The sequence below is a fragment of the Balaenoptera ricei genome, chromosome 4 (genome assembly GCF_028023285.1).
Source record: "Balaenoptera ricei isolate mBalRic1 chromosome 4, mBalRic1.hap2, whole genome shotgun sequence".
In the NCBI taxonomy this organism is placed as follows: Eukaryota; Metazoa; Chordata; class Mammalia; order Artiodactyla; family Balaenopteridae; genus Balaenoptera; species Balaenoptera ricei.
In genome coordinates, this window is record NC_082642.1 from 64,864,034 (window position 1) to 64,890,170 (window position 26,137).

The following is a 26,137-nucleotide window of genomic DNA, read 5'->3' on the forward strand; positions in this document are numbered from 1 at the left end:
GTGTGTAGTCCAATGCAATTTTCTTACATGTAGCTTTTGTGAAGCCACCACCACAATCAAGATACAGCATCGTTCTATCACCGCCAATCTCCCTTGTGCTATTGCTTTTAGTCACACCTACCACCTACCCCTCTTCCAATCCCTACCATGTAATTTTGTTATTTCGAGAAGATCATGTAAATGGAATCACATAGTATGTAACATTTGGGGACTGGCCTTTTTTTTTTTAATACTATATACCAGCATCATAACCTTACTATTTTTTAAAAATTAATTAATTAATTAATTTATGGCTGTGTTAGATCTTCGTTTCTGTGCGAGGGCTTTCTCTAGTTGCGGCAAGTGGGGGCTACTCTTCATCGCGGTGCGCGGGCCTCTCACTATCGCGGCCTCTCTTGTTGCGGAGCACAGGCTCCAGATGCGCAGGCTCAGTAGTTGTGGCTCACGGGCCTAGTTGCTCCGCGGCATGTGGGATTTTCCCAGACCAGGGCTCGAACCTGTGTCCCCTGCATTGGCAGGCAGATTCTCAACCACTGCGCCACCAGGGAAGCCTGGGGACTGGCCTTTTTATTCTGTATAATTCACTTCCAGTCCATCCAAGTAGTGCATGTATCAATAGTTCATTCCTTTCTGGTTGCTGAGCAGTATTGCATAGTTTGTTTCACCATTCACCCTTTGAAGTGTGTTGCTCTGTTTCCAGTTTTTGGCTAGTATGAATAAAGCTGCTGTGAACATTTGTTCATAGGTTTTTGCATGAGCACAGGTGTTCATGGAATTCATGGGAATGCCCAAAGAAGTGAAGAATCATTACCTAAAACATCTCCATTTATACCACTCAAGATCTCCTCACCCTGATGACTTTTCCTTTTTTTTTTTTTTTTTTTTGGCCACACTGTATGGCTTGTGGGTTTCCTGACCAGGGATTGGACCCAGGCCAACAGCAGTGAAAGCAGCGAGTCGTAACCACTGGACTGCCAGGGAATTCCCATGAGGACTTTTTCTTTTAGAGTGGTATTGATTTCAAATTCTACGTGTCTTTCAAACAATGATTGCAATAAGAATTATTAGCGTAGCAAGAAGAAAGCAAAACCTAACTTGACTGGAGCATATCAGAATAGAAGTGTGTGAACAGACCCTTCTGCCATGCAGTGAATTTCATGCTCTAGTAAGAGAAAAATAAAAAATTCCAAAAATCACTTAGAGCAGCACAGAAACCTTAATGAGTTAAGTAGGTTTTATGTGGCAAATTCCATGTCAAGGAAATGCTCAGAGGTAATATGTTAATTTGTTTATTTTAGCAACAAAATATTTTACTTTATTTTAACAAGGTATTTTTTGATACTGGGTTTTGAATTTTCGACCACTTTTAATGAAGATTTGTATGTCAGTGGCCATTATTAGTGTTCATGGTTTATATCTGAGATAAAAGCCAAGAGAACATAAAATAATAAACCACTGAAAGGAATACTTTCTGATAAAAATGTGAGTGGACCACATTAAGATACATATAATGGTAAAGATAACATGAAAATGTTCCACAGTTAGTGCCTTTCACATTAGAATTTCACACACACACGCACATGCTCATAAACACACACCCTTATATTTAAAATATTTAGGAAAAGAGAGGCCAGAAAATTCCAGGGCAAGAAAAAAGGAGATGCAGTACCAGAATCTAAGCGGTTTTGTCAGGGCTTCTAAACAGTAAGTGAACTAACTATATATCAAAACAAATGAAAATCCATTGAAAAATGTCATTCTTGTTTTATAAAATAGAGGATAAAGACATGCTCACATTAGATTATTATAGACAATATATATTTACAAAGCTTTTGTACTGTAAATCCCACCAAACAGCCCAGAAGCTGGTACTCCTTGATTTCACCAGGATTCACTCTTGTTCTTTTCTTCCCCCTTAGGATGGTGTGTAGCTTAGTTGAGCCTCGAGAAGTCAGCTTACTGAAACCCACCATGGTCAAAGTGAATGCTGCTTCTGTGATCTTGGTCAAAGCTTTCTAGTTCTTCCTCCTGTGAGGCTGGGAGGACCCACCTCTTCATTCCTATCTCGGTGATCTCAGGAAGTTTGGTCACGGCACATAACAAGTGTCTAAACCATTGTCCACACTCCCAAAAAGCTGATGGCTGAAGGCTAATATCCAGCTCGGTTAACTCTTTGAGGAGCCACAGGTTTTGGCAGAAGATCGTCCATTCTGCATCACAGATGCTGTCATTATAGCTCAGGTCCAGCTTCCGCAGCCTGGCCAGGTGACCTGTCTGGATTACCGATGCTGAAAAACAAAATCACTCTAAATGCTAAAAGCCAAGGATACTTTCTAGTGTGACCATTTCCCACTTCCAATAACACAACACAGTAGCTCCAGGATTCGTAATGACAAGAGTGATACTTAGTAATGAAATGTTATTAGCTAGCAGTTTTATTCAGGGCATCTGAAATTACTCTTGTAACAAATTTCCCCTCTGCATTTCATGTACAGCTTGAAAATGGATTTTTCTTTCTCTTTCCAAATCCCATACCAAAGAGTGTCTTTTTTGTCAAGTTCCTGCTCTCTGCTACACTGGAGTCCCAACTCTTACTGCAGACTTTCTCTAATTAAAGGTGAAGAGTCATGGCTCACTGGCTTTAACTCAGGACCATTTCTGAATAGTTTTCTTGCTGTTTAATGCTGTTTAATTATTCATTGCTTATTCATTCTTCATTCAACAGTTATTTAATCGAGCACTTTCCATGGGCAAAATATGCTTGGATAATTTCTAATTCATGGGTCAATTAGAGACTTTAATACATGGATCAAGTCTTCCTTTGAATAGCACATATCACAGTACTACCCAAAATGGCTCTCAATAAATAACAGTTAATGATGAAGCCAAGAAAAGGAGCTAGGAGAGACAGCCAAAGCAGACAGGACATGCTTCCCTTTTCAGCCCAAAACAGGAATGGATTACAGAGATGAGATGTGTAGAATCTCAGAGTTGGAAGGGACCTTGGAAGGCTCCTCATTCAACCTGATCGATGATCAGAGAGAAATCCCTCTCACAGCTTCTCTACTGGGGACCAGCCCAACTCTGCCAGAAGTCCCTCTTCAGGTTGCCCCAGCAGAGGGAAGCAACTCTCAGCGGGAGGAAACCATGCCTCTAGGCCCTATCTGACTTTCCCCACTGCCCACCTCAGCCTGCTGGTTCCTGCTGGGAACCTTCCTCGTGCCAACCATGCAGTGTTGGACAACAGTCAGGTCCCCTCAAATGTCCCCCCTGTAGGCCTAAACACGCCCTGGTCCTTCAATCATTCCTTAGACATCATGGCTTCCACACCAAGTGGGATGCTCCGTCCCCATCATTTTCATCATCCCAGTCAGGACACTCAACAGCTGCATTTGGTCCCTAGGTGTTCATGTTGATCGTGTCCCTTCCTATCTTTCTGTCTTGGAACATTACTCACCATGTTCTCAGGACCTAGCTAAGTGTTAAAGATAATGTGCATGCTTTTTCCCTTTAGAAAGTTTTCTGTTACAGACATTTTCAAACATATAAAAAGTAGATGGAATAGGAGTGAGAACTCCCATCTTCCCATCAATCAGCTTCAACGCTATTTTCATTACACTGATCTTGGCTCATCCAGTCCCCTTCCCCTACTTTTTGTTTGTTTGTTTTTTTAGTATTTTAAAGCAAATCTCAGACATTGTTTTACCTTTCCTATACTATTTGAATTTTCCAATGATGTGAGTACTCTATTTATTATATTTTAGTATTTTATGTGCGTTATATTTTTTAAAATCTGGGTAATAGTATCATAGGTCATGAAAATACTATTTTTGTAGCTTACTATATGAAAAAACCAATGCTGTTCTTTACGAAAGAATAAAACACAAACTACTAGTGATTAACAAATTCTTAAAGTTTCTATTAGAAATAATCAAAACAGTTAAGTGGCAATGTTTAAAGCCACACACAGCAATACTTGTTATTGACTAAAAATTGAAAGAAGGAAAAAATACTCTTGAAAAAATGTAAAAGTATAAATTTGACCTGAGGAAGAAAACCTAGTAGTAAAAATTAAGAAACAATATATAATGGCTGGAGCTATGATTAATAAAATATGATGCAGACCAAAAAAATTAAAAATGGAAGAAGCAAATTTTAATAACTTTAAATGAAATAATTTAAATATGTTTAATGGTATCCAGTTCAGGAAAACAAAACAAACCAAAGGCTTACTCTTTGAGAAGATTGATAATATTGATAAACCTCTTGTGGTAATCAGAATTCTAAGGTGACCCCAAGATTTCAACCCTAATTCCTAGGACTGTGTATATGATGGGTTCCCATGATTGGGTTATATTACATGGCACACCTGAGTTTAAGAAACGCAGACCCAAGCGGGGTTAACCTACTCACAGGAGCCCTTTAAAAGCAGAGAATTTTCTGCAGCAGGTGGTTGAAGAGGAAAGAGATCACAGAAGAAGTAGTCAGAGTGATTAGCAGACATTAACAGGATTATAAGAAAACAACTTTATTTCCATAAATTCGACCTAAGTAAAATGGGTCAATTCCTTGGAAGACACAAAGTACCAAAACTCAAGAAGAAAGAGATAGCCTGAATGGTGCTATATCTATTTTTAAAACTGAATTTGTAGTTGAAAACTTCTCACAAAGAAAACTCCAAGTTTAGACAAGTTCAGTGGTCAATTCTATGAAGTTTCAAGTTAATGAGAAAATAATACCAATTCTACAAAATCTTTCCAGTAAATAGAAGAAGCAGGAACACTTGCCAACTCATTTTCTGAGGTCATTATTACCCTGATACCAAAGCCAGACAAAGATATTACAAAAAAACTATTAGGCAATTATCTCTCATGAACACAGCCACAAACATCCTCAACAAAATATCTTCAATTCATTATAAGAAATCTAGCCAGATTAGGATTCCTTTACCTGATAAAGGGCACATCTACAAAACACAAACAAAAACCTATAGCTAACATTATACTTAATGGGAAAGACTGAGTGCTTTCCCCCCAATATTGAGAACAAGGCAGGGATGTCTGCTCTCACCTCATTCAACATCTACTGGAAATCCTAGCCAGTTAAATAACCAAGAAAAAGAAATAAAAGGTATAGAGACTGGACAGGATGAAATAAAGCTGACTCTAATTATAGATGACATGATTGCCTATGTAGAAAATCCTACAGCATCTACCAAAAATCTCATAGAACTAATAGATGAGTTTAGCAAGGCCTCAGTATAAAATGTCAATATATGAAAATCAATTGTATTTCTACATACTAGCAATGACCAATTGGGAATCAAAATTTAGAAACCAGTACTGTTTATAATAGCACCAAAAAATTAAATACTTAGATATAAATTTAACAAAATATATGCAGGATCTGCATGGTAGAAACTACAAAACACCAATGAAATAAATCAAAGAGGACCTACATAAAAAGAGAGATATACTGTGTTCATGGATGGGAGTGCTCAATATAGTTAAGATGTCATTTCCTGAATTTTCCTGAATTCCTGAATTTACCTATAGATTCAATGCAATCCCAATCAAAATTCCAGCGGGATTTTTTGTAGATATTGACTAGCTGATGCTAAAATTTATATGGAAATGTCAAGGAACTAGAATAACCAAAATGATTTTGAAAAAGAAGAACAAAGTCAGAATGCCCATGCTACCTGATTTCAAGGCTTACTATAAAGCTTTAGTAATCAAGACAGTATGGTATCAGTAAAAGAATAGATGCATAGACCAATGGAACAGAACAGACCAAAAATAGACCCTCACAAACTGGCCAGTTGATTTCTGACAAAAATGCAAAGGCAATTCAATGAGCCTTTTCAACTAATGGTGCCTGAATAATTGAGCTGTCATACGCAAAAAGATTTTCAGCCCATATCTCACGCCTTGTACAAAAATACTCAAAATGGATAATAAGTCAAAATGTAAAATGTAAATGTAAACCTTTTAGAAGAAAACCTAGGAAAATCCTTGAGAACTTGGGTTTTGCAAAAAGTTCTAAGATGCAACACAGAAAGCTCTATCCATCAAATTAGCAAATAGATAAATAGATATTTATCAAAACTGAAAGTCTTGGGACTTCCCTGGTGGTCCAGCGGTTAAGACTCCGCACTCCCAATGCAGTGGGCCAGGTTTGATCCCTGGTCAGGGAACTAGATCCAGCATGCCACACTAAAAGCTCCCTCACGCTGCAATGAAGATCCCGCATGCCGCAACTAAAACCCGGCACAGCCAAATAAATAAATATTTAAAAAAATAACCAAACTGAAAGTCGTGCTAGGCAAAAGATACTGTTAAGGGGATGAGAAGACAAGTTACAGACTGAGAGAAAATATTTGCAAGTTATAGATCTGATAAAAGACTTGTATCCAGAAAATCTAAAGAACTCTCATTAAGAAAACAAACTATCCAGTTTTTTAAATTAGGCAAAAGATTAGAACAGACACTTCACCAAGGTATATATACAGTTTACAGATAAACACAGATAAACACATAAACAAACACATAAAAATATGCTCACCATCATTAGTCATTAGGGAAATGCAAAAGAAAATCACAATGATTTGTCCACATCTTCTAATTACAGTGTTTGGCCATAACACTTGTTTTGAAAACACATATCTGTTCCAACTAGATTGAAATATCAGAGAACAGTGTGAGCATAACACAAATTTCTTGTTTGCTTATGCATAATTTATCCACAGGAAACAGTAGGTGAACACAGAAAACTGCACCCAGCTGAGCCAAGGTGGGTATAGGCGTAAACACAATCCACACATGCACACACCTCTCAAGGACAAGGAGCCTCACCCATCCACATCCAGTGTTCCAACTTTCTATTCTACATCAGGTAATCCTTCTTCTTCGACCACCATATCTATGTCTATCTCCTTTTTTTTTCTTCTTCTTCTTTTTTTTTAATGTTTGGCCGCACCTTGTGGCTTGCGGGATCTTAGTTCCCCAACCAGGGGTCGAACCCTCGCCCCCGGGAGTGAAAGCATGGAGTCCTAACCACTGAACTGCCAGGGAAATTCCTCCATCTCCTTTTATGAAACACTCTCCACTGTCTTTTTGGTTTTAGAATTGCCCTTATCTGTTTCAACCAGCTCTCTCCTAAGCAGATGTCAGGGAGCAGGAAAGCTGCACAGAGGGCTTAGCTCCAGGCCTCGCTGCCTTCTCCGCCTCCCTTCCTCTGGACTGGCAGGGCAGGCACGCTGGGCCCTGAGTGCCAGGACTGCTTTGGATGGAACCAGTAGGTAAAACCCAGAAGAGCCACGTCCTCTGTCACCAGGGAACAGCTGCTCGGCCTCAGCACCTGAAGGGATGTTGAAAGCTTTAGCGTTTCCAGGAGCAGCTTTTAGGTTGCTGCCAACACACTTATTCCAAGAAAGGTTGACTATTTCCAGAGCAGGGAGGTGAATGGAGGCTTCAGCTGAAATTGACAGCGATAAGAATAGCAATAATTTAGGTTTCCTTAGAGGTCATAAGCCTTGAATCTGAGGAACCTAGGCTAGGGCAACATATTACTATCAGTGACGTTAAGACAGTTGTAGAGACCGTTTCTCCTGCCTGAAATTCATGGCCTCAGTTTATGTTGTCTATTTTTATTTGGGAGAAATGTTGGAAACTTCAGAAAAGTAAAACTTGATTAAATGGGGACTTCCCTGGTGGCGCAGTGGTTAAGAATCTGTCTGCCAATGCAGGGGATGTGGGTTCGAACCCTGGTCCAGGAAGATCCTATATGCCACGGAGCAACTAAGCCCGTGCGCCACAACTACTGAGCCTGCGCTCTAGAGCCTGGGAGCCATAACCACTGAGCCCTCGTGCCACAACTACTGAAGCCTGTGCGCCTAGAGCCCGTGCTCCGCAACGACAAGCCACCGCGATGAGAAGCCCGCGCACCGCAACAAAGAGTAGCCCCAGCTCACCGCAACTAGAGAAAGCCCACGTGCAGCAACGAAGACCCAACGCAGCCAATAAATAAATAAATAAATAATTTAAAAACTTGATTAAATGGAATTCACTATTGACTGAGATTTCTTTCCTTCACTTCACATTTAAGAGGGAGAAAGAGACGAACAGTTTTCACAGCTTGTCACGATTTCCAGAGTGTGTCCTGGTTTTACATGTCCTGGTCGCTGTTGAAATTCAGAGACAAGGCCAAACCTCCCTAGAACTCTGAAACACCAAAATGTATTTGTGTTTACTTAACTGCAGTTAACAGAGACAAAGAAGGGAGATAGTGTATACTGGAAAGATTTTTAAAGGAAATTCAAAGATTTTCTGCTTAGTTCTCGGTTTCCCCTAACATTAAAATTAACCAGAGCAACTTATCCACGAGGTATAGCCATTAATTACATTTTAAACTCTTCTGCCTTCTTTCTAAAAAATAATATATGTTTGAGGGGTAGATATATATTCTTTTTATAATATCTAACAAGAGCACCCTCCCACTCCTATGGTACAGAGACCTATCAATAAGAAATTGAACTTTCTTTTCTCAAAGTGATATAGAGAAATATGTACTTAATTGATTTACTTCTTTTTTTTTTATTGTTGATTTACTTCTTAATTCAAATTGAATTAAACAGGTCTCCCTTGACTTATGGTGGGGTTACGTCCCGATAAGTTGAAAATATCTTAAGTAAAAAATGAATTTAATACACCTAACCTTCTGATCATCATAACTTTGCCTGGCAGACACGTGGCCAATGAGATGAGCAGTGCTGGGGGAGGGCTGGGAGCAGTACATGGCAAGGACCAAGACCCTGTGTGTCGAACAGAATACTTGGGCTGAAAATAAGAGCAAGAGTACCCTAAATAGAGAGTTCTTAGAATTTGGGATAAATTATATGTACTTATTTTTATTGACAGATATTAATAAATAACTACTTGTTATTTTTTATTAATAGAATGCATTTATTTCATTAATAATAGCCCTGTCGGGTCCATAGGACAATTCATTTTTAAGGGAGTGTCAACAGACATAACCCTTGAGGGAAGGTCAGAGAGAAGGGCTCTGTTTTCACTGTTACCCAGGAAGCACCAGAATCCAACCACACTAGTCTTGTGCATGTGTACAAAATAGAGTTAACCTAGCAGGCCTGAGACCACTATCCCTACAAAGTCCTGCTGGCAAGGTCGGCCCTTGGCTGACGTCTGGGAACTTGGAATTTGGAAGTGTTGTCACCATTCCCTAACTTACAAGGGTGGTTCGCTGTGCCTACAGTGTTTGTGTACAAGTAAGATGATTTAGGGGGCTTCCCTGGTGGCGCAGTGGTTGAGAATCTGCCTGCCAATGCAGGGGACACGGGTTCGAGCCCTGGTCTGGGAAGGTCCCACATGCCACGGAGCAACTAGACCTTTGAGCCACAACTACTGAGCCTGCGTGTCTGGAGCCTGTGCTCCGCAACAAGAGAGGCCGCGATAGTGAGAGGCCCGCGCACCGCGATGAAGAGTGGCCCCCGCTTGCTGCAACTAGAGAAAGCCCTCACACAGAGACGAAGACCCAACACAGCCAAAATAAATAAATAAATTAATTAATTAAAGATGATTTCTGCTGAACACTAGCTTTCCTTCTGTGAGCCTGGAATTTTGGTATGTGCTTCGTAGAGGGTGCCTGCATGACCAAGCCCCACTAAAAACCCTGGACTTGCAGGTTCAGGAGAGCCTCCCCGGGGACCATTTCAGACCATGTCGTCACAACATGCTGCAGGAACGGAGCGCGTCCTTGTGACTCTGCCGGGAAAGGAATCTTGGAAGCTTGGGCCTGGTTTCCTCTGGACTCTGCCCCATGCATGTTTCCCTTGGCTGATTTTGCTTTGTATCCCTTTGTAGTAATAAATCTCAGCAGTGAGATCTGTGAGTCCCTCCAGGGAATCACTGAAGCTGGAGGTGGTTGAGGAGCCCTGACACTATGTGCTCAAAGTGCTAGATGCCTGGGTGGTATATTTGGGAAAACTGGGCAAAGTCCCTTTGCCTCAAAATGTCTCCCTCTACTCGCAGAGAGTGCCCTTGCCCCGGCATAGGCAGAAATGTCAGATTTAGTAAATCCTTGATGTAGGCCGGGCTGTATCCATGGTCTTCAGGCACGCCGAGATTCCTGAGAGAGACGACAAACCCTGCTGGGACTAGGTGCTAGCAGCCAGCTAGGCTCACACACTAGTAACTGCCTCCCTTTCCAGCAATTCCAAATTATACTGTACAAGTTACCAGGAATATGAGCCTTCAGAGCTGGTTATACAGCCGTCCCTCCGTATCCACAGGGGCATTGTTTCCAGGACACCCTGCAGACACCAAAATCCATGGAAGCTCAGGTCCCTTATATAAAATGGCACAGGGGGCTTCCCTGGTGGTGCAGTGGTTGAGACTCTGCCTGCCAATGCAGGAGACACGGGTTCGAGCCCTGGTCTGGGAGGATCCCACATGCCGCGGAGCAACTGGGTCCGTGAGCCACAACTGCTGAGCCTGCGCGTCTGGAGCCTGTGCTCCGCGACAAGAGAGGCCGCGATAGTGAGAGGCCCGCGCACCGCGATGAAGAGTGGCCCCCGCTCGCCGCAACTAGAGAAAGCCCTCGCACAGAAACGAAGACCCAACACAGACAAAAATAAATAAATAAATTAATTTTTAAAAATCTTTTTAAAAAAATGGCACAGTATTTGTGTATAACCTATGCACATCCTCCCATATACTTTAAATCAACTCTAGATTACCTATAATACCTATTACAATGTAAATGCTATCTGTGTAAATTGTTGCCTGAATGAGACAAATTCAAGTTTTGCTTTTTGGAACTTTCCGGAAATTGTTTTCCAAATATTTTCGATTTGCTGTCAGTTGAATCCACGGATTTGGAACCCATGGTTACAAAGGGCCAACTGTGTACACTTTAAATTTTAACTGTTAAATTTACAATGCCAGAAATCATTCATGTGGCTTTGAAAGTCACTTTTAAGAGAGCATATTTCCTGAAAGAAAGACAAATTAATACTTTGCCTACAGCTGAGCCTTGGAATGAAATTCATTTGTAGGCAAAGAGAGGCCTCCCCTCTCAGATGTTATGGTACCAGTGCCTGCAGGGATTTGGGGAATGCTCTTACCCAGGGCAGTAAAAGTCTCACTTTCCAAAGCACAGTTGTTGATTAACAATGACTTCAATGCTGGTAAAAATCAGAGCCTGCTGAGTAGGTTTTCAGAAGAGCTGCCCATCTTTCTGTTGGCAGATAAATCCAATTCTTGAAAACTCGAGAGAAAAGGGATAACCTGGGCTATTAAAACATCAACAGTGACATGTTTTAGGCAGTATCTCGCAAAGGGTCTTCAGGGTGTTTGGGTCCCACAGTCTTCTTGATCAGCAAGCAGAGCTCTTCCCTCTCTGACCCCTGCCCTGCCTTACACACAATTACACACAACATACACACCAGCCATTCTTCCCAGTATGCAGCTTGGGCTCTTCTCCAAGCCTCTCTCAAGGCTAGAAGTTAAGAGCAAAGACTTTGGAGACAGAACTGGTGGTTCTAATCCTGGATTTGCTACTAAAGAACTGTGTGGTTTCGGACAAGTTACTTAACTTCTCTGAACCTCAGTTTTCTCAAGAAGAATAACAATACTACTTCACAGAGGCAATGGGAAGATAAAACGACTTGGTATATGTAAAGTGCCTGGTACAGTGCCTGGCACACACTAACTACTCAATTAATGTTTGATACGATCATTCTTTTCTCAGACTATAAGTCAGAAGTACTAGAAAGGCAATGAAATCAAGAAATCAGAACAGATATCTGTGGCTAACAGCACTGGAACGGGGTCCTGAAGGCCCTTGCTGTGCCAGGAGTTACCCCTGCTTTGCTATCTTTCTGCTGCTTTTCCTGCTTCCAGACCTTTGCCCTAGTTCTTTCCAATGTGGGAAATGCAGTATCCTGGGATCTCTGTGGGGCTGGCTCACCTCCTCAGAGTCTTCCAGGGCCACCAAAGCCACAGTAACCCTTTGGTCACTATTACATCTCCCTATTTTCTTTTCCTCCCAGCACCCCCCATTACGTGATTTGTTTGTGTATGTGTTTGTCTTCTGCCCTCCCTCCCCAAAGGTGAGCTCTGTGTGTAGGGGCTGCTTCGTGCCCAGAGTGTGCCTCAGAGCCTGGAAATCAGAGGCACAAATGTTAGTGGAAGGAGGGAAGGACAGGAGAAAGGAAGGGGAAGGGAAGGAAAAAAGGGCAGGTACTTGCTGTGGTGTCTCCCTCTTCTAACGCCCCCAGCACCTTGTACTTCACCACGTATTTGGTTTATTACTGCCCCCACCAGACTGAAGCTCCTGCCTGTGAATTCCCTCAGCCTACAGCACAGCGCCTTGAACAATTAGATGATCAATCAAACGTTGTTGGCCAAATGACCTCTAATTCCATTCCTTTGGAGCTGTCGAGAATGATCAGATAAAAGAATGTTCAATTCTTTAACATCATAAGGTATAAACAGGATGTATTTTCAATTCCATCTTTTCAAAATTAAGCAGGAGAACAATGCAATTCACTACAGTTTTTAAATAACCATTACCCTTCTGGGGCCATTTACCCGTGTTCGTGGCTGCAGATCTAGGTAAGAGAGGCTAATCCCTCTGTTGTACTAGCGTTAACAATTCAGATCCTCTAGCACTTTAATCTTCCCCTGAGCAATAAGATGAGACAGGACGTTCATGTTACACAGTTGTAGCAGGGGAAATTCATTAGTTGGAATCTGGTGCACTGGTAATTCAGGAGTGTCTCCACAGGTACGACATTCATAAGGAAAAGGGGATGGTGACACCTCACGGTCTCCACCTGGAGCTCAGAAAGGGATTGTTTACTACTTTAAAATCTTCATGAAAGCCTTGAACTCTTCTCATTTTCCCCAGTTGAGGGATAAGAGTCTAAGAAATAACTTAGCAGGGCTAAAAATCAATATTAGACCTAAAGACCTATTTTTACTGTTTTTCTCCCCCAATTGTACTAAAAACAACAACAAAAGATTCTTTTTCTCATTCTTTATTGATTCATTCATTCAATCAATCACATTCTCAACAAGCATTTACTGGCTGCCAACTATGTGCCAGACCCTGTGCATAAGCAACAGAGAGATACTGAAAAAAAAACCCCATCCCTGCTCAGGAGGAGCCGGTAGTACGGAGGGAGAGCAGAGCATGGCTGGTCTGCGTGAACGTCTGCACACATGCTGTGGCGGGAGTAGTCAACGGGGGGAAGGAACAGAGAATGCAGTCAGAGTGACAGAGGAGCAGGAAAACCATCTGGACTCCTGCAATAATCTAGGCATGAGGTGACAGTGGGCTGGACCAGGGTAGTAGAGGTCTCAATGGTAAGCCATGGTCAGAGTCTGGATGCATTCTGAAGGTTTATTGTGGCTGCAGGCGGAATAAAACCTTTAATCTCAAGAGTATGCTTGCTGTTTGTTAGGGGAAACTGCACGTATACATTACAGATTACAGGACTATGTCTGTGGTAGGAAAGTAAGCGTAGTGACCTAAAGTTGTAATGTACACCCGTTATGCACCGTCCCACTGACTTTCTGTAACTTCATTTGTATCTAAGTGCCTCGGCTTCACTTGATTAGCGAGAAAGACTCAACACCCTTCGTTTTGGCTTTCCTTCTACATCCCTATTTGTAATACACTTTGTGACAGTAGCAGATTCATTTCTAAACAGCCACATAAATTCAAAATTTTCTCCCTCAAGCGCCACATCTATCCTTTACAGATGTGTATAGGAGGAGTTTAGATTCACTAACAATTACTGGGCACTTAATATTTGCCGAATACTATATTGGGGCATTCACAAAACTTTTATGATGTGATCCTTCCGGTAACTTCATAAACAGCACATCTCAAATTTGCCAGGTTTGCAAACACATGCCAAGGTTCCAGGAGTCCTCCCTAGGCTCTGCGGTACCTACTCAGTGACACCATGTCGTCGACCGTCAGTGAGCACAGGTGAAGATCCAGCCCCTCCACGTGCTTGAGCGTGGCCAGCCCCGGGGAGTCTTCAAACCCTCCACTCATCTCCTTGTTGCAGGAAAGGTCTAGTGTCCTCTGCTCACACAAGTATCTAAAAGCAGCATCTACAAAGAAGGTCAGAACCCCATTCTGACATATTACAAGGCGGTCGGCAGGAGTGGAGCAGGAGAGGGGGCAGGTGTGGAGAGGGGAGACTGAGACAATATGTACACTATGTTGACAAAAGCCCAGAAAGTGGGATAACTGTCCACTTTGTACCATCTACCCCTTCGGACCTGACAGTGGCTTCAAATACACACTCCCTGTGATCTGCATTGATCGTCAATGGTTTTGATCAAAATCTTTCAACTAATGAATCTTCCCCTACTATCCTTGAGCACTGGTGCTGTCATAGCATTCTAGACTTATTCAAACTGCCAGGGAGAAGGATTTCACAGGCTCTAGAAGTTGAAGGGATAGAAACACATTTCATTTCCTATTCTTTAATGTGGATACTCTATAGCAGAGTAAATTTTAACTACAGATGTCACTGAAGCTGTTCTTTTTATCAATACCAATTCCTTCCTACTACTAAGCGTAAAATAATGCTGGCATTTTCAAAAGTAAGAGAAAAATGGACAGCTTTAGTAGCACACTTATTTTGCACAGTGTCTCTCTCCGACCTAAAATATCCTGGCATTTTCAGAATCAGCCGTTTTAAAAGATTATTTTTGTAATCATGAAAGTATATGCTCACTGTAAAAGACTTAGAAAATCAATAAAACATGAAGATTTAAATCACCCACAATCTTATTCCCCAACATAACCACTGTTTATATTTTGTTGTATTTCCTAACAGCTTAAAACTTCCGTATAATATAAAGTTATATAGAAACTTTAGCCATTGCTAACTCACCCAGTAGTTTGACACTCTTTTGTGATAATCCACATGAATGTAACTTCAAGGCTTTCAGATTTAGGGTACTTTTTAATCCCTGAGCAATACTGTTGAGACTGCCATCGATGTTTCTGTTAATAGAAAGATCAAGTACTTCAAGGTTTTGCAGCCTAAGGAGCAACTGACCTGGAAGGAAGGAAATCTAAAGGACAACTCAGTAAAGATGCAGGGTGTGAAAGTTGGGGCAGGCAGGAGGGAGGTACATCTTCATGTGACCTGGGATATAGTGAACCACTCTTTCAATTCAGGGTGCGAGAAAACACAGCCAACGTTGATTTCCAAGCTATCCAATCATGGGTGCCTTCACATTTTTTTCCTGGGAAGGACTCTTCCAAATTCCACTTACCCACAAACGCCGCATCTTCTGACGTGAGGGCACAGTCCACAAGCTCAAGCATTTGTATCTTGCTTCCTTCTCGGAATGTCTGGAGGATCAGAGGCAAGTTTCCTCCAATTTACTGTTCCAGGACAAATTCAACTCAAGTTCAGGCAGCGCTTTAAGTGCTTCTCCTGTTACAAAATGGCCCAAAGATCAGGTTGATCGCTAATCCGCAAGGCAGGGAATTCATTTCAAAATCAATACAGCCATTGTTTACGGAGTATTGAAGCCGGGCCAGCTACTGGTTAGATGCCAGGGAACAGGGAGGAGAAAAGGACCCAGTTCTTGCCCACTCCCAGCAGGGTGAGCTTCTACATGTACAGGCACAGCAAGTCTAGTACCTCCAGAGTTCTGAAGCCATGCTCGTAAGCAAACATGGTGTTAAAAAAAAAAAAAAAAAAAAAAATCCACCTGTTAGTAGGGGTGGTTTTACCGAATTGTTTTTATGGTAGTAAATATTTCTACCAGTCCGTCTACTTTCTCTCAACCACCTTCTCCGGGGATCAGCATTGCTGAAAGCTTGGCCAGAGGCAGAAGTGTAAAAGACTTAGAAAATAAATAAAACATGAAGAAGATTTAAATCACCCATAATACTATTCCCCAGCATAACCACTGTTTATATTTTGGCCAGAGGAAGATTGGCCAGAGGTAGAAGCAAAGCAGGGCACTGGCCACCACAGAGGAAAAGCTCACTTTGACATCAAGAATATCACATACAACTGATCCAGCCACGGCAGGGAGGAACCAGTAAGAGAGCATCAGGCACCAGCAGCTCATAACAGTGATGCAACCTTGGGGTGGAGGAGGAGGCAGTGCGGGGTGGGGGGGGGGTGACACTTGACATTTCTGATACCATTTCACACAGGAAACATCTGAGGGCTACAGAGCGGAAGCTGGGAGAGGACAGGGGGATTGTGGGGAGATCAGCCCTTAGGAATAATTTTCACTGCTTTGGGGGCAGAACAGAATGGTGAGCCGCACACATGACAAATGTACTTTCTCAATGTCTGGAGTCAATTTTAGCACCAGTTAAGAGTGTTGGAAGGTCCACTGTGTCCAGAAGCCTCTCTTCCACCGTCCACTACTGGACTGGAACTTCTGCCACTGGTTATTTATTCCATGGTTTAAGGTTTTTGGAGTCCAGGAGCCCCAGGTTAAAATGCAAATTCTCCAGGAGTTATAATATCATAAGCCAGGGATAAACAGGTGTCATTTTGTATGCCATTGCCAGTCAAAGGGGCGTGGATATGTATCGCCCTGAGGCATCCCCCAGGATCAGGGAGAAAGAGTACATGATTGTCTGCAGTGCATATGGCACTGGAGGGCCTAGGCATTTGCAATCCTGCACTAAGCAATTGTAACAGGTGTAATAATGTTGAAATGCCTCCTGATTTATGTTTTCTTATCAGTAAACCATTTATTCTCCTTATACTCCATCTGCCATTAAGGCTAAGCAGAGTATGGATGATAAGAAAGCCCCTCCTGGTGGAGAGGATGCAGAAGGCCTTCCAAAGAGGATAAAATCTCAGGGAGAGGGGAAAGGACACAAAACATTAGTGACAAGGGTGCAGACTCTCTCCTGGACCAGATGAGTTTAGAGTGGGTCCCAGGGCAGAAATTCCACTTCCTGGTTTCTTAAGGATGGTGGATCATGAAAAAGATTAGATTAGTCATAGAAAATAATCTATACTTCTTTTCATGCCTGAGTAACAGTATGTTAAATTTGAGAACCTGGTACACGATAACCAGCTGCTAACCAGTGGGGCTAAACTGATCATGAAAAACCACAGAAAGGTAATTTTGGATGAAGGAATAGCGAAAAAAAGAATTATCGATTATTGAGCGCCTACTATGTGTCAAGCACGTAGTAGGTACTTTACAGAAATTATTTAATGCTCACAATAATTTTTTTTGAGGTGGATATCACCCCTTTTCAGAGATAATAAAACTGAGGCTCAGAAAGTTTAAGTATTTTGTCCATGGTCACAAAGAGAATTAGAAGTGGGACTAGGATTTGAAAGGATCAGGCCAGCTCTGAGATGTATAACGTTTTCCCTTAGCTATAGGAAGGGTGAACCAGGAAACATCAGCTGGCCCCCATTTTCTAGGGAAGGATTAGAGAGAAGACATTGGCATAAATTTTGTTGCTTTTACAGAAATCTTTGCAGAGATGTAAATGATCAAAATACATGATCGAAATAAGAAACTTCAGACAAAAAGAAGACAGAAAAAGTATTAATTGCATCTAAAACCAGCAAGCATTCTAGATAACCCAGCGTTCATAACCCAGTAAAGCAGCTGGGTTAGTAGCATGACAAATTTTATCTTATGTTCTATGTTATCCAATGTTTGATATACTATAAACTAACTTAATTGAGGTTCTAGTCCTATTTAAATCATTGCTTTTAATTGAAAAATCTTGTTCTGATCATTTTTTTAAAAATGGGAATGGGAAAATAGAAGAGAGAAGTACTATTTTGGAATTGGAAAGGAACTTAATTATTATCTATCCCAACTCCTCTAATTTACAGATGAGGTAACAGACCCAAAGTGAGCACATTTTACAGTTACTATCTCCACTTAAACTCCATGAGAACAGAGGCTTGGTCAGCCTGTTCCCTTCTCTATCCCAGGGCTTAGCACGATGCTAGGTGCAGGTTACACAGCTCCTTAGAAGGTATACAAGTGCTCAACACAGTATCACATCATATACAGGCAGCGCTCTCATCTTCGTCCATGGGCACCTGAGGGGGTGGTGACCCAGATAATTCCCCCCTGAGGGTTTGGGTTGCAAAGATCCTTCCAGGGAAGCCATCTCTTAAGGGAAGCATTCATCATACCCAGTGCTCGAATATCATCAGCAGTAAGTCTGCAGCTACCCAGCCTCAGAATTTTTAACTTGCTGACAAGATGCATTTGCTGCATGAGTAAATGGAGGGTTCTGCCTATGAAATCATTCCAGGAAATATCCAGTTTTTCCAAGTCTGGGAGAGAAGGCAGCAAAGCAACTAGAAGTGAACACAAGAAAAAACAGATTTGTGTGTGTAATTTGTGATTTGTAGTAAATAGGGTCCACTGCCTGTTGCTCTGTAAGAGGATAGAAGGAGGGTGGACTTGCTGACTTTCCACAAAGCAGGGATCTCTCAGCCGCACAACTGGAGACACTGTGACATTTACTTTACCTATTTCTTGGGACGTTTTCTATTTCCGCCAAATAACTGCACTCTGAAAATGCAGTGGTGTTTCCATAAGATTTCATAAGTACTCCTTTATTGTAGTGGAAATTGTAATTCCACTGCTAGGACTGTTACTACCACTGTCACTGTAATGTGTATACTGGTCCTTTTATTTTGCAAAACCCCCTGACACCCGTCACCCTGTCGTCCTATTGGACCCTCAGGCTGAAGGTCTGGGGAATACTCCGTTGGCAGGACCGCTGAGACTGAGGGTGCCCGTTACCTTCTCTTTCTTATCTTGATCACCTGGGAGTCACCACCTTACAAAGTTCCTGTTATACCTACATGGGCCAACATGTGCAGGTTTAGACTGGCACAAACCCTGACCAGAACCTTCTCTGAGTCTCCTCCATTGCTCATGAAAATTGAAGTTACTCTCTGTGAACAAGATTCTCAAAGGTCATATTTATCTCCTGCAGCAACAAGACTTAAGAATGTAAATGCCAGTCAAGGGGCGAAAGTGTCTTTGCTTGCTTGCTTTTAAACATCTATCTTGAATGTTAAAATAGTGGCAGCAGTCAGACGCTGCATGGTGAGCTTCTAGAGTTACAGGCATAGCAATCCCTGACCTTCCATAATTCCAAAGAAACTCTAAAAACATGCTTAGGGGGCAAAAAATATGTTTTCTTTCTACTAGCATTCAAAGCACTTTAGCAACTTCATCTTGTTCACCATGATCCTAACTTTATAAAGTATGAAAGCCTATTGAACATATTAAGAAGGAAAAAAACAGGATTTCTGGGGCCCACCCTCAAAGATTTCAATTCGGTGGGTTTGGGTTGGACTCAAGTGCCTGCATTTCCACAAGTTCTGCAAGAGATTCTGACATGTACATGGGCATTTGAGAATCACAGGCATGGTTAGAGCTCCCTCGTAAGAGATCTGTCTCAAATATAATGGCATGGATTTTAATTAAAATACTCAAGGACCCCTCACTCAAAACGCAGTTCTTTTGATACCTCTGTTGGTAGACACACCTAATTTGATTAAAGACTTGATTTAAGGTATCTGAAAAAAGAGGGTTTTTTAAAAAGGTGGTGTCAGGGTGTTGGGGAGATGGTTCTTTGCAACCAAACTCCTGCTAGAGTGTCACAAACAGTAGTTGCACTTTTGTGTAAAAAGGTGTGAGCAATAATTGCTGGCAGTGATAGTTTTCACTCCACAGATAACAACAAGATGCCCCTTTAAATTCCCAGCAGGGCTCAGTTTTATGGATGAGTTTATATCCTGTGCAGGAACAGATATGTTTCAGGGAGCTAGAGGTAATCAGTAGAGAGGTAAAATTGCTCAGGAAAAACAAACCAACCCCCCTCTTAAACACGGCTCAAATCTTTGAAGCTTGAGGAAGAATCAATTAACTTGTTTAAAAAAAAAAAAAAGCGTTGCATCTGCACTTCCTGAGTTGTCTGGGCCACCCTGCAGACCTCGGATTACCAAGTGAGGACCGAGCTTTCCCTGCTCATCCCAGCCCAAAGGCCCTCTGTGCCTCTGGGCAAGGTCAACTCCATACAGACCTGGCTCCCTCACGTCAGCTGTTGTTAGTCTACAGTTGTTCAAATCTAGACACTTGTCAACAGGGTTTTTGCCCAGCTTCTGCAGGAACGGCTCATTTTCCTCCATCCTGGATCTTAATTCCATTTCTGAAGTGATAGTCTTAGCTGTATTATAAAAATAAAGAAGAATTTGCTGTGAATGACAGAGTGTATTAAAGATGCATAATGATCGCCATAAGACAAGTGAGAAGACGGACAACAACCCTGAACTGGTCCCTTGTGAAACCTCACCTCAGAAGGGGACAAAACCTGACCTCTGTTCCTGCGGTCGGTGCTCAACACTTGCTGCTCCACTGACCCGTTTCCTACAAAGGAGCCTGAGGAACTCAGTGGCTTTTCTTTCGTGGCCTGACCTGGGTTTCTTGCATGTAGATGGAGCTTTGCTCCTGGACAAAGAGGTAAACTTGTTAGCACAGCGTTTAAGACAGCGCTGCTGGAAGGACGCACAAACATCTTTGGTGAATGCAATGCTGGGGGTATGCCCGGGTCCTGGCTTCCTAACCAGACAGGTGAGGAAGGGGAAGCACTGCGGTCACCACTGATGAGCTTCAGATGGATAAAGGGAGCGAGTGAAGCACTCGCTGCTCATTTCCTAGACCCTTCAATTGACACATCCGGAGAGAGTAGCCCCTGGGAGAGCTTTTGTATTTCCTCAACTCCTGCCAGAGAATACACTCAGAAAGCCTCATGTGTCCTCGTCATTAGGGACTTTTTATGTGGCACCCTTACCAAGTTCCACTGTAATAATACCACACTACATGATATCACTACAATTTTTAAAAGTTAAATAAATAAAAATAAAAAGCTATAATTTTATTGAGTGCCTACTGTGTACCAGGGCTTTACCTACTGCATGTGTCAACATTTAAGACACATGTGAAACACATTGTACTTTTGTAAGGAAAAATGAATAGGCATGTACTGACAGTGACTTTAAAGAGGTTTTGTAAGTGAAGATGTACAGTTTAAAACACATGCAAAGAGTATACCGGAATCCAATAGGAAAGCATAAGTTCTGAATGTGCAGTAATACTCTACTACCCCTGACAAAGCGTATACAACCACATAGCAAAAAAGAAATATATTAGTACCAGTGGAAATGAAAAGATAGTGGCATTACAGTAGTAGTAAATTTAGACTAAAATATTAGCAGGATAATAAAAACTCCCCCTCTCCTCCACAGTGTGTCTGGTGGCTTGCTATTTTTGTTTTGTTTTGTTTTGTTTTGTTTTGTTTTGTTTTGTTTTCTTGGTGGCTTGCTATTTTTAAGAAAACCACCTACAGGCTGTACATCTTTGCGGGGACGGTTGGTGTTGCCACATTCTACCAGTAGGGGACAGCATCATCCACCTACCGTTTACCTCTTCATTTTGGCCTTCAATTTTTATTATGGTACATTGGATACAAGGTATTATGTTTTGGGTAGGGTTGCCAGATTTAGGAAAAATAAAAATAGCGCGTCCGATTAAACTTAAACTTCAGGTAAACAAGGAATCATTGTTTAGTAAAAGTACGTCCCAAATATTGTGTGTATTTTTTCTGGCAACGCTAATTTTGGGTGAGGAGAGTTGTGGATGGAGGATGTGAGTACAGGGCATTTTGTGTAAACTTAATGAAAAGAGTCACAGTTACACTATTTCATAGCTTTGGAAACTGAGACTCAGAGAGACTGTTAAGTAGTAAGCAGCAGAGTCAGAATTTGAACCCAGAGCAATCGGCTCCAAAGCCCATTATGTGCAGGTGCTTTTTAAAGTTTTTGTTCTTAAAAAAATTTTCTTGGGCTTCCCTGGTGGCGCAGTGGTTGAGAATCTGCCTGCCAATCCAGGGGACACGGGTTCGAGCCCTGGTCTGGGAAGATCCCACATGCCGCGGAGCAGCTGGGCCCGTGAGCCACAATTACTGAGCCTGTGTGTCTGGAGCCTGTGCTCCGCAACAAGAGAGGCCACAATAGTGAGAGGCCCGCGCACCGTGATGAGGAGTGGCCCCCGCTCGCCGCAACTAGAGAAAGCCCTCGCACAGAAATGAAGACCCAACACAGCCAAAAATAAATTTAAAAAAAAAAATTTTTTTTCTCTGCATTGTATCTTATTGCTCTCTCTTTTGGTTTTTAGCTTTTTATCTCCATAGGCTCAACCTACAATCGTGCTCAAGTTCCAGCCTCACCAAACCTTCTTTTTCTTTGTTTTCTCCTCAAGCCACTGTTGTGTCAATCATTTCCTTTACTGTCAAATGTTTGGAAAGAACGGTTTGTACTTGCTGACCCCATTTCTTCACCACAGTTACCAGTTAACCCTCTACATTCTGGTTGCCACACTCGCCTAGCCAAATAAATTGTTTCTCAGAGGTCACCACCAATGGCCTATATATGGTCAGGCCATTCAAGATGGCTGTTCTCTTGCTCTCTGTCCATCCCCTGTTCCACCAGGCCCTGCTTCACTCACATGACTATCCAATCCTCTTAATTATAGGGCTTAATCAGTAACTGCCTGCGTGCTTGCCCCCTGCCCCTGCTGCTGGTTTCCGTGGTAACTGAGGAGCCCACCTGACATCAGTTCCCCTATAAATGGTAGCCTCCTTCTCCACCAAGTAGTGAAGGTTATTGCCATGTCCTGTCCGCTGCCGGCCATCTACGGAAGGAGTGTTGCTCCAGGACCTTTGTGTAAGGTGCCCCTTAACCAATGAACTCTGACGTCTCTGTTGTCTCCAGGCTTTTTCTTTGGTCTCAAGGCTGAGCAGCTACAAGATTTGCAGGCTGGTGGGGTGCGGTCCACCCACCAACCAGTTGACAGATTCAGGAATCTCTTCTCAGACCACATCTTACTTGGGAGCTCTGTAATATTTATATGATTGGCAAGTCCAAGGCAGCACACCTGGAAAACCTGGTTCAACTCATGGGTCCATCAGGTAAGCAAGTCACTTAACTTCTTTGAGCCTTGGTTTACTCATCTATAAAATGGAAATTATAATTCCTGCCTGGTTCATTTCTCAGGAGCATAGTGACTTAAAGTTACTGAGGCCTCCCAGGAAGATGGGACTCTGCAATGCCTTTTACATCAGAGGTACTTTGTAAACATTTGTTGAATGAACAAATAACTGAACGAATGAATGAATATTAGTCTTACAGTTCCTCAATAACCAAAATAAATCAAGATGACAAATCTTTATCAAATCACCTAAGTATAAATATGAGTACCAATTTATGAGGCCCCCGGGCATCTCCTTACAGACCATATATTTCTTTTTTTTTAAATCTATAAAACCCTTCCTTCAAAAAATATCTTATGTCACACCTCAATATATAAAACAGATGAGTCAGAGCTGATGCAGGTTGGCTGGCACGCCATGGAGGGTGCAAAGTGACCACACATAAGCAGCTCCATGGAGTGATTCGGGGCCTTTTCTGGCTGCTTTACTGCTGAACCGAGCTCTTGCTTCTCCAGGTGATTCTGTGAGCCAAGCAGTATCTTCTCATTAGGTTCTTTTCCAAGCTAAACCTGTAGGGGTTTGTTTCCGTTGTTTACAACCAAGAATCCCAATGCTTTCATGAAACATTTTTACATGTTTGTAACATGGGTGATCCTGTACAGGGAACCGAGGTAACAAGTTCCTGTTGCCAAGGAGCTACCTGTCTAATGGAGCAGACAGACAAGAAAGCCACAGAGGGTCCAAAGTCCAGTGGGTGGGTCTTGGGAAGCTTCCAGGTGAACGTGGTAGATAAATTGCACCTTAAAGGGTGAGTGAAAGTCAGCCAGGTGGGTGGACATGAGGGAGGGATAAATGGGGGAGGGGTGCAGAGGGACGATGCCACAAGGGAAGGTCTTTCTAGGCACAGGGACCCACTTCGGGGGAATGTGGCCAGTTCAGGAAACAGTGAGTCAGAATGTCAGGAGTAGAGGATGAACATAAGACTGGGGGGAAGGCAGAGGTTGTGAAGAGATATTCAACTGATCACAAACACCTTGAAGACCATGCTGGAGAGTATAGACTTTCTCTTCAAGGCAAGAAAGACTCAGTGAAGGATTTTAAACCGGCGAGAGACACCACAGTATCTGTGGTTTGGAAAGAGCACCCGGTAGCAGTGTGGAGGACAGGCTGGCCATAGAGCAAGACCAGGAGTAGAGAAACCAGGGAGAAAGCTGCGGCAGTGGTGCAGGCAAGAGACGATGAAAGCCAGGACAGCAGCGGAGAGGAGGAATGAGGTCCCAGACCTGTTTGGGGGACAGAATTCACGTGACTCCAGGGGCCACTGGATTTGGGGAGAAAGGGAAATGGAGAAGCCACGCATGGTGTTGCCCGCTGGGATAACCAGCTGACTGGCCTTGCACGGTTAATTGAATCATGGTCATGGGTATCCATTAACCATGTTCCTGAAGCTCCAAATCATACTTTAGAACAAATATCAACGACTTTCTGATTGCCTTCTTTTAAAGGTAGACTTCTTAATTTTCTACTTCCAAAAATGCATTCAATCTGCTTACAGGTAAAATGGTATTTTTGGCATTTGGTGCAAATAATCTGACGGACACGAGGGTAAGTATAAATGAAACAAGATTGGCCATGGATTGGTAATTGTTAGAGGGAGGTGGTCATGGGGACTCATACTGTTCTCTCTTCTTTTGTACATGTTTGCATAAAAAGTTTAAAGTGTTTTAAAAATACATTTAATCTAATAATATAGTGACGGCATTGTATATGACACAACTTTAGAGAGAGATTTGGCAATATTTTCATAACCCTTGTATTTGTAATCTCTGTTCTGGGAATTTATGCTGATTAGCTGAAACAGAGTAAAGCAGAAAATAGGGGAGAGGGAAAGCCAAAGATATTCACTAAAGGGCAGAAAAGGAACTTAAGTAATTATGGCATAGGCATGTAATGGAATATTATGCCACTGTCAAAATTAGGCATATGAACATCATGTAACAATATGAAAACTGAGCAGTATAATAATATGTCTCAGTAGGATCACAGCTCCGTGTAAGATCAAGCGGGCTTTATAAGCTCTTATAACTGTACAAAGTACGTCCGTTTGGCCCCAGCTACCTCTCTGACTGGTCTACTACTCTCATCCTCTCTCCATCTCTCATCCTGCTTCAGCATGCCTAACCTCCTGGCTTGCTCTCAAGCACTCCAGGCTCACTCCCATCTTGGGCCTTTGCATTTACACATCCCTTTGCCTGGAAAACTACTCCCACAAATACCTGTGTAGCTGGCTTCATTCATTCTACGTGGCTGACTTTCAGATCTCAGCTCAAATGCCACCAAATCAGAGACTCCTTCCTTCCAACCACATCTAAAATAGCACCCCCAGCCCGTCATTCTCTGTATCCTCAGCCTGCTTTGTCTACATATGACTTATCACACAGAAATTACATCTGCTTTTGGTTCTTTATGTACGTAAATGTTCTCTTTTTCATGGCTGTACTTCTAATAACAGTGACTGGCACATAGCAGATAGTCAGTGTTTGACTGGTTCGTTGACCATAAATGCATGTATATGAATAAAAGGCTGAAAAGAATCTTGAAGAAATGACCCTTTGTGCTAGAATGAAAGGAAATAGGGTATTTTTCTCTAAACCTTTCTGCAACATATTACTTTTGATAATTTAAAAGGAAAGTGAAAAAAAAAAAAAAGGAAAGTGAGGGGAATTCTCTGGCGGTCCAGTGGTTAGGACTCCACGCTGCCACTGCTGGGGGCCCGGGTTCAGTCCCTGGTTGGTGTCCCGCAAGCCGAGTGGCATGGCCAAAACAAAAAAGGAAAATGAGCAAATTATTTAAAGCATTTAACAAAATAAATGTTTAGAACAGACTCATTAGGTTTTGGTGTCTCGTCGCTGGGTCGAAAATCAGTTGTTTTAAGGTCATGGCTCTCTTTTCTGTTTTCAGCTTTGGGGGACCTGAATTTTGACCCCCTGATGCATTTGTTGACAAATGAAGTCTGGGGTTTAGTTTCTCCATGTGAGGAACTCTTGTTCCCTGTTTGACTCAT

The 26,137-nt window shown here is 42.3% G+C and overlaps 1 protein-coding gene across 1 annotated transcript; it reads right to left on the reverse strand.

The window, feature by feature from the left end:
• Nucleotides 1-1,956: 1,956 nt before the first annotated feature.
• Nucleotides 1,957-26,137, reverse strand: LRRC31 (leucine rich repeat containing 31). Its single transcript, XM_059921991.1, is given in 12 exon segments — nt 1,957-2,288; nt 7,308-7,401; nt 7,403-7,476; nt 11,144-11,311; nt 13,983-14,147; nt 14,939-15,106; nt 15,327-15,434; nt 15,437-15,490; nt 18,200-18,367; nt 20,110-20,253; nt 20,447-20,453; nt 25,955-26,137. Coding segments are annotated over 12 exon segments (1,665 nt in total).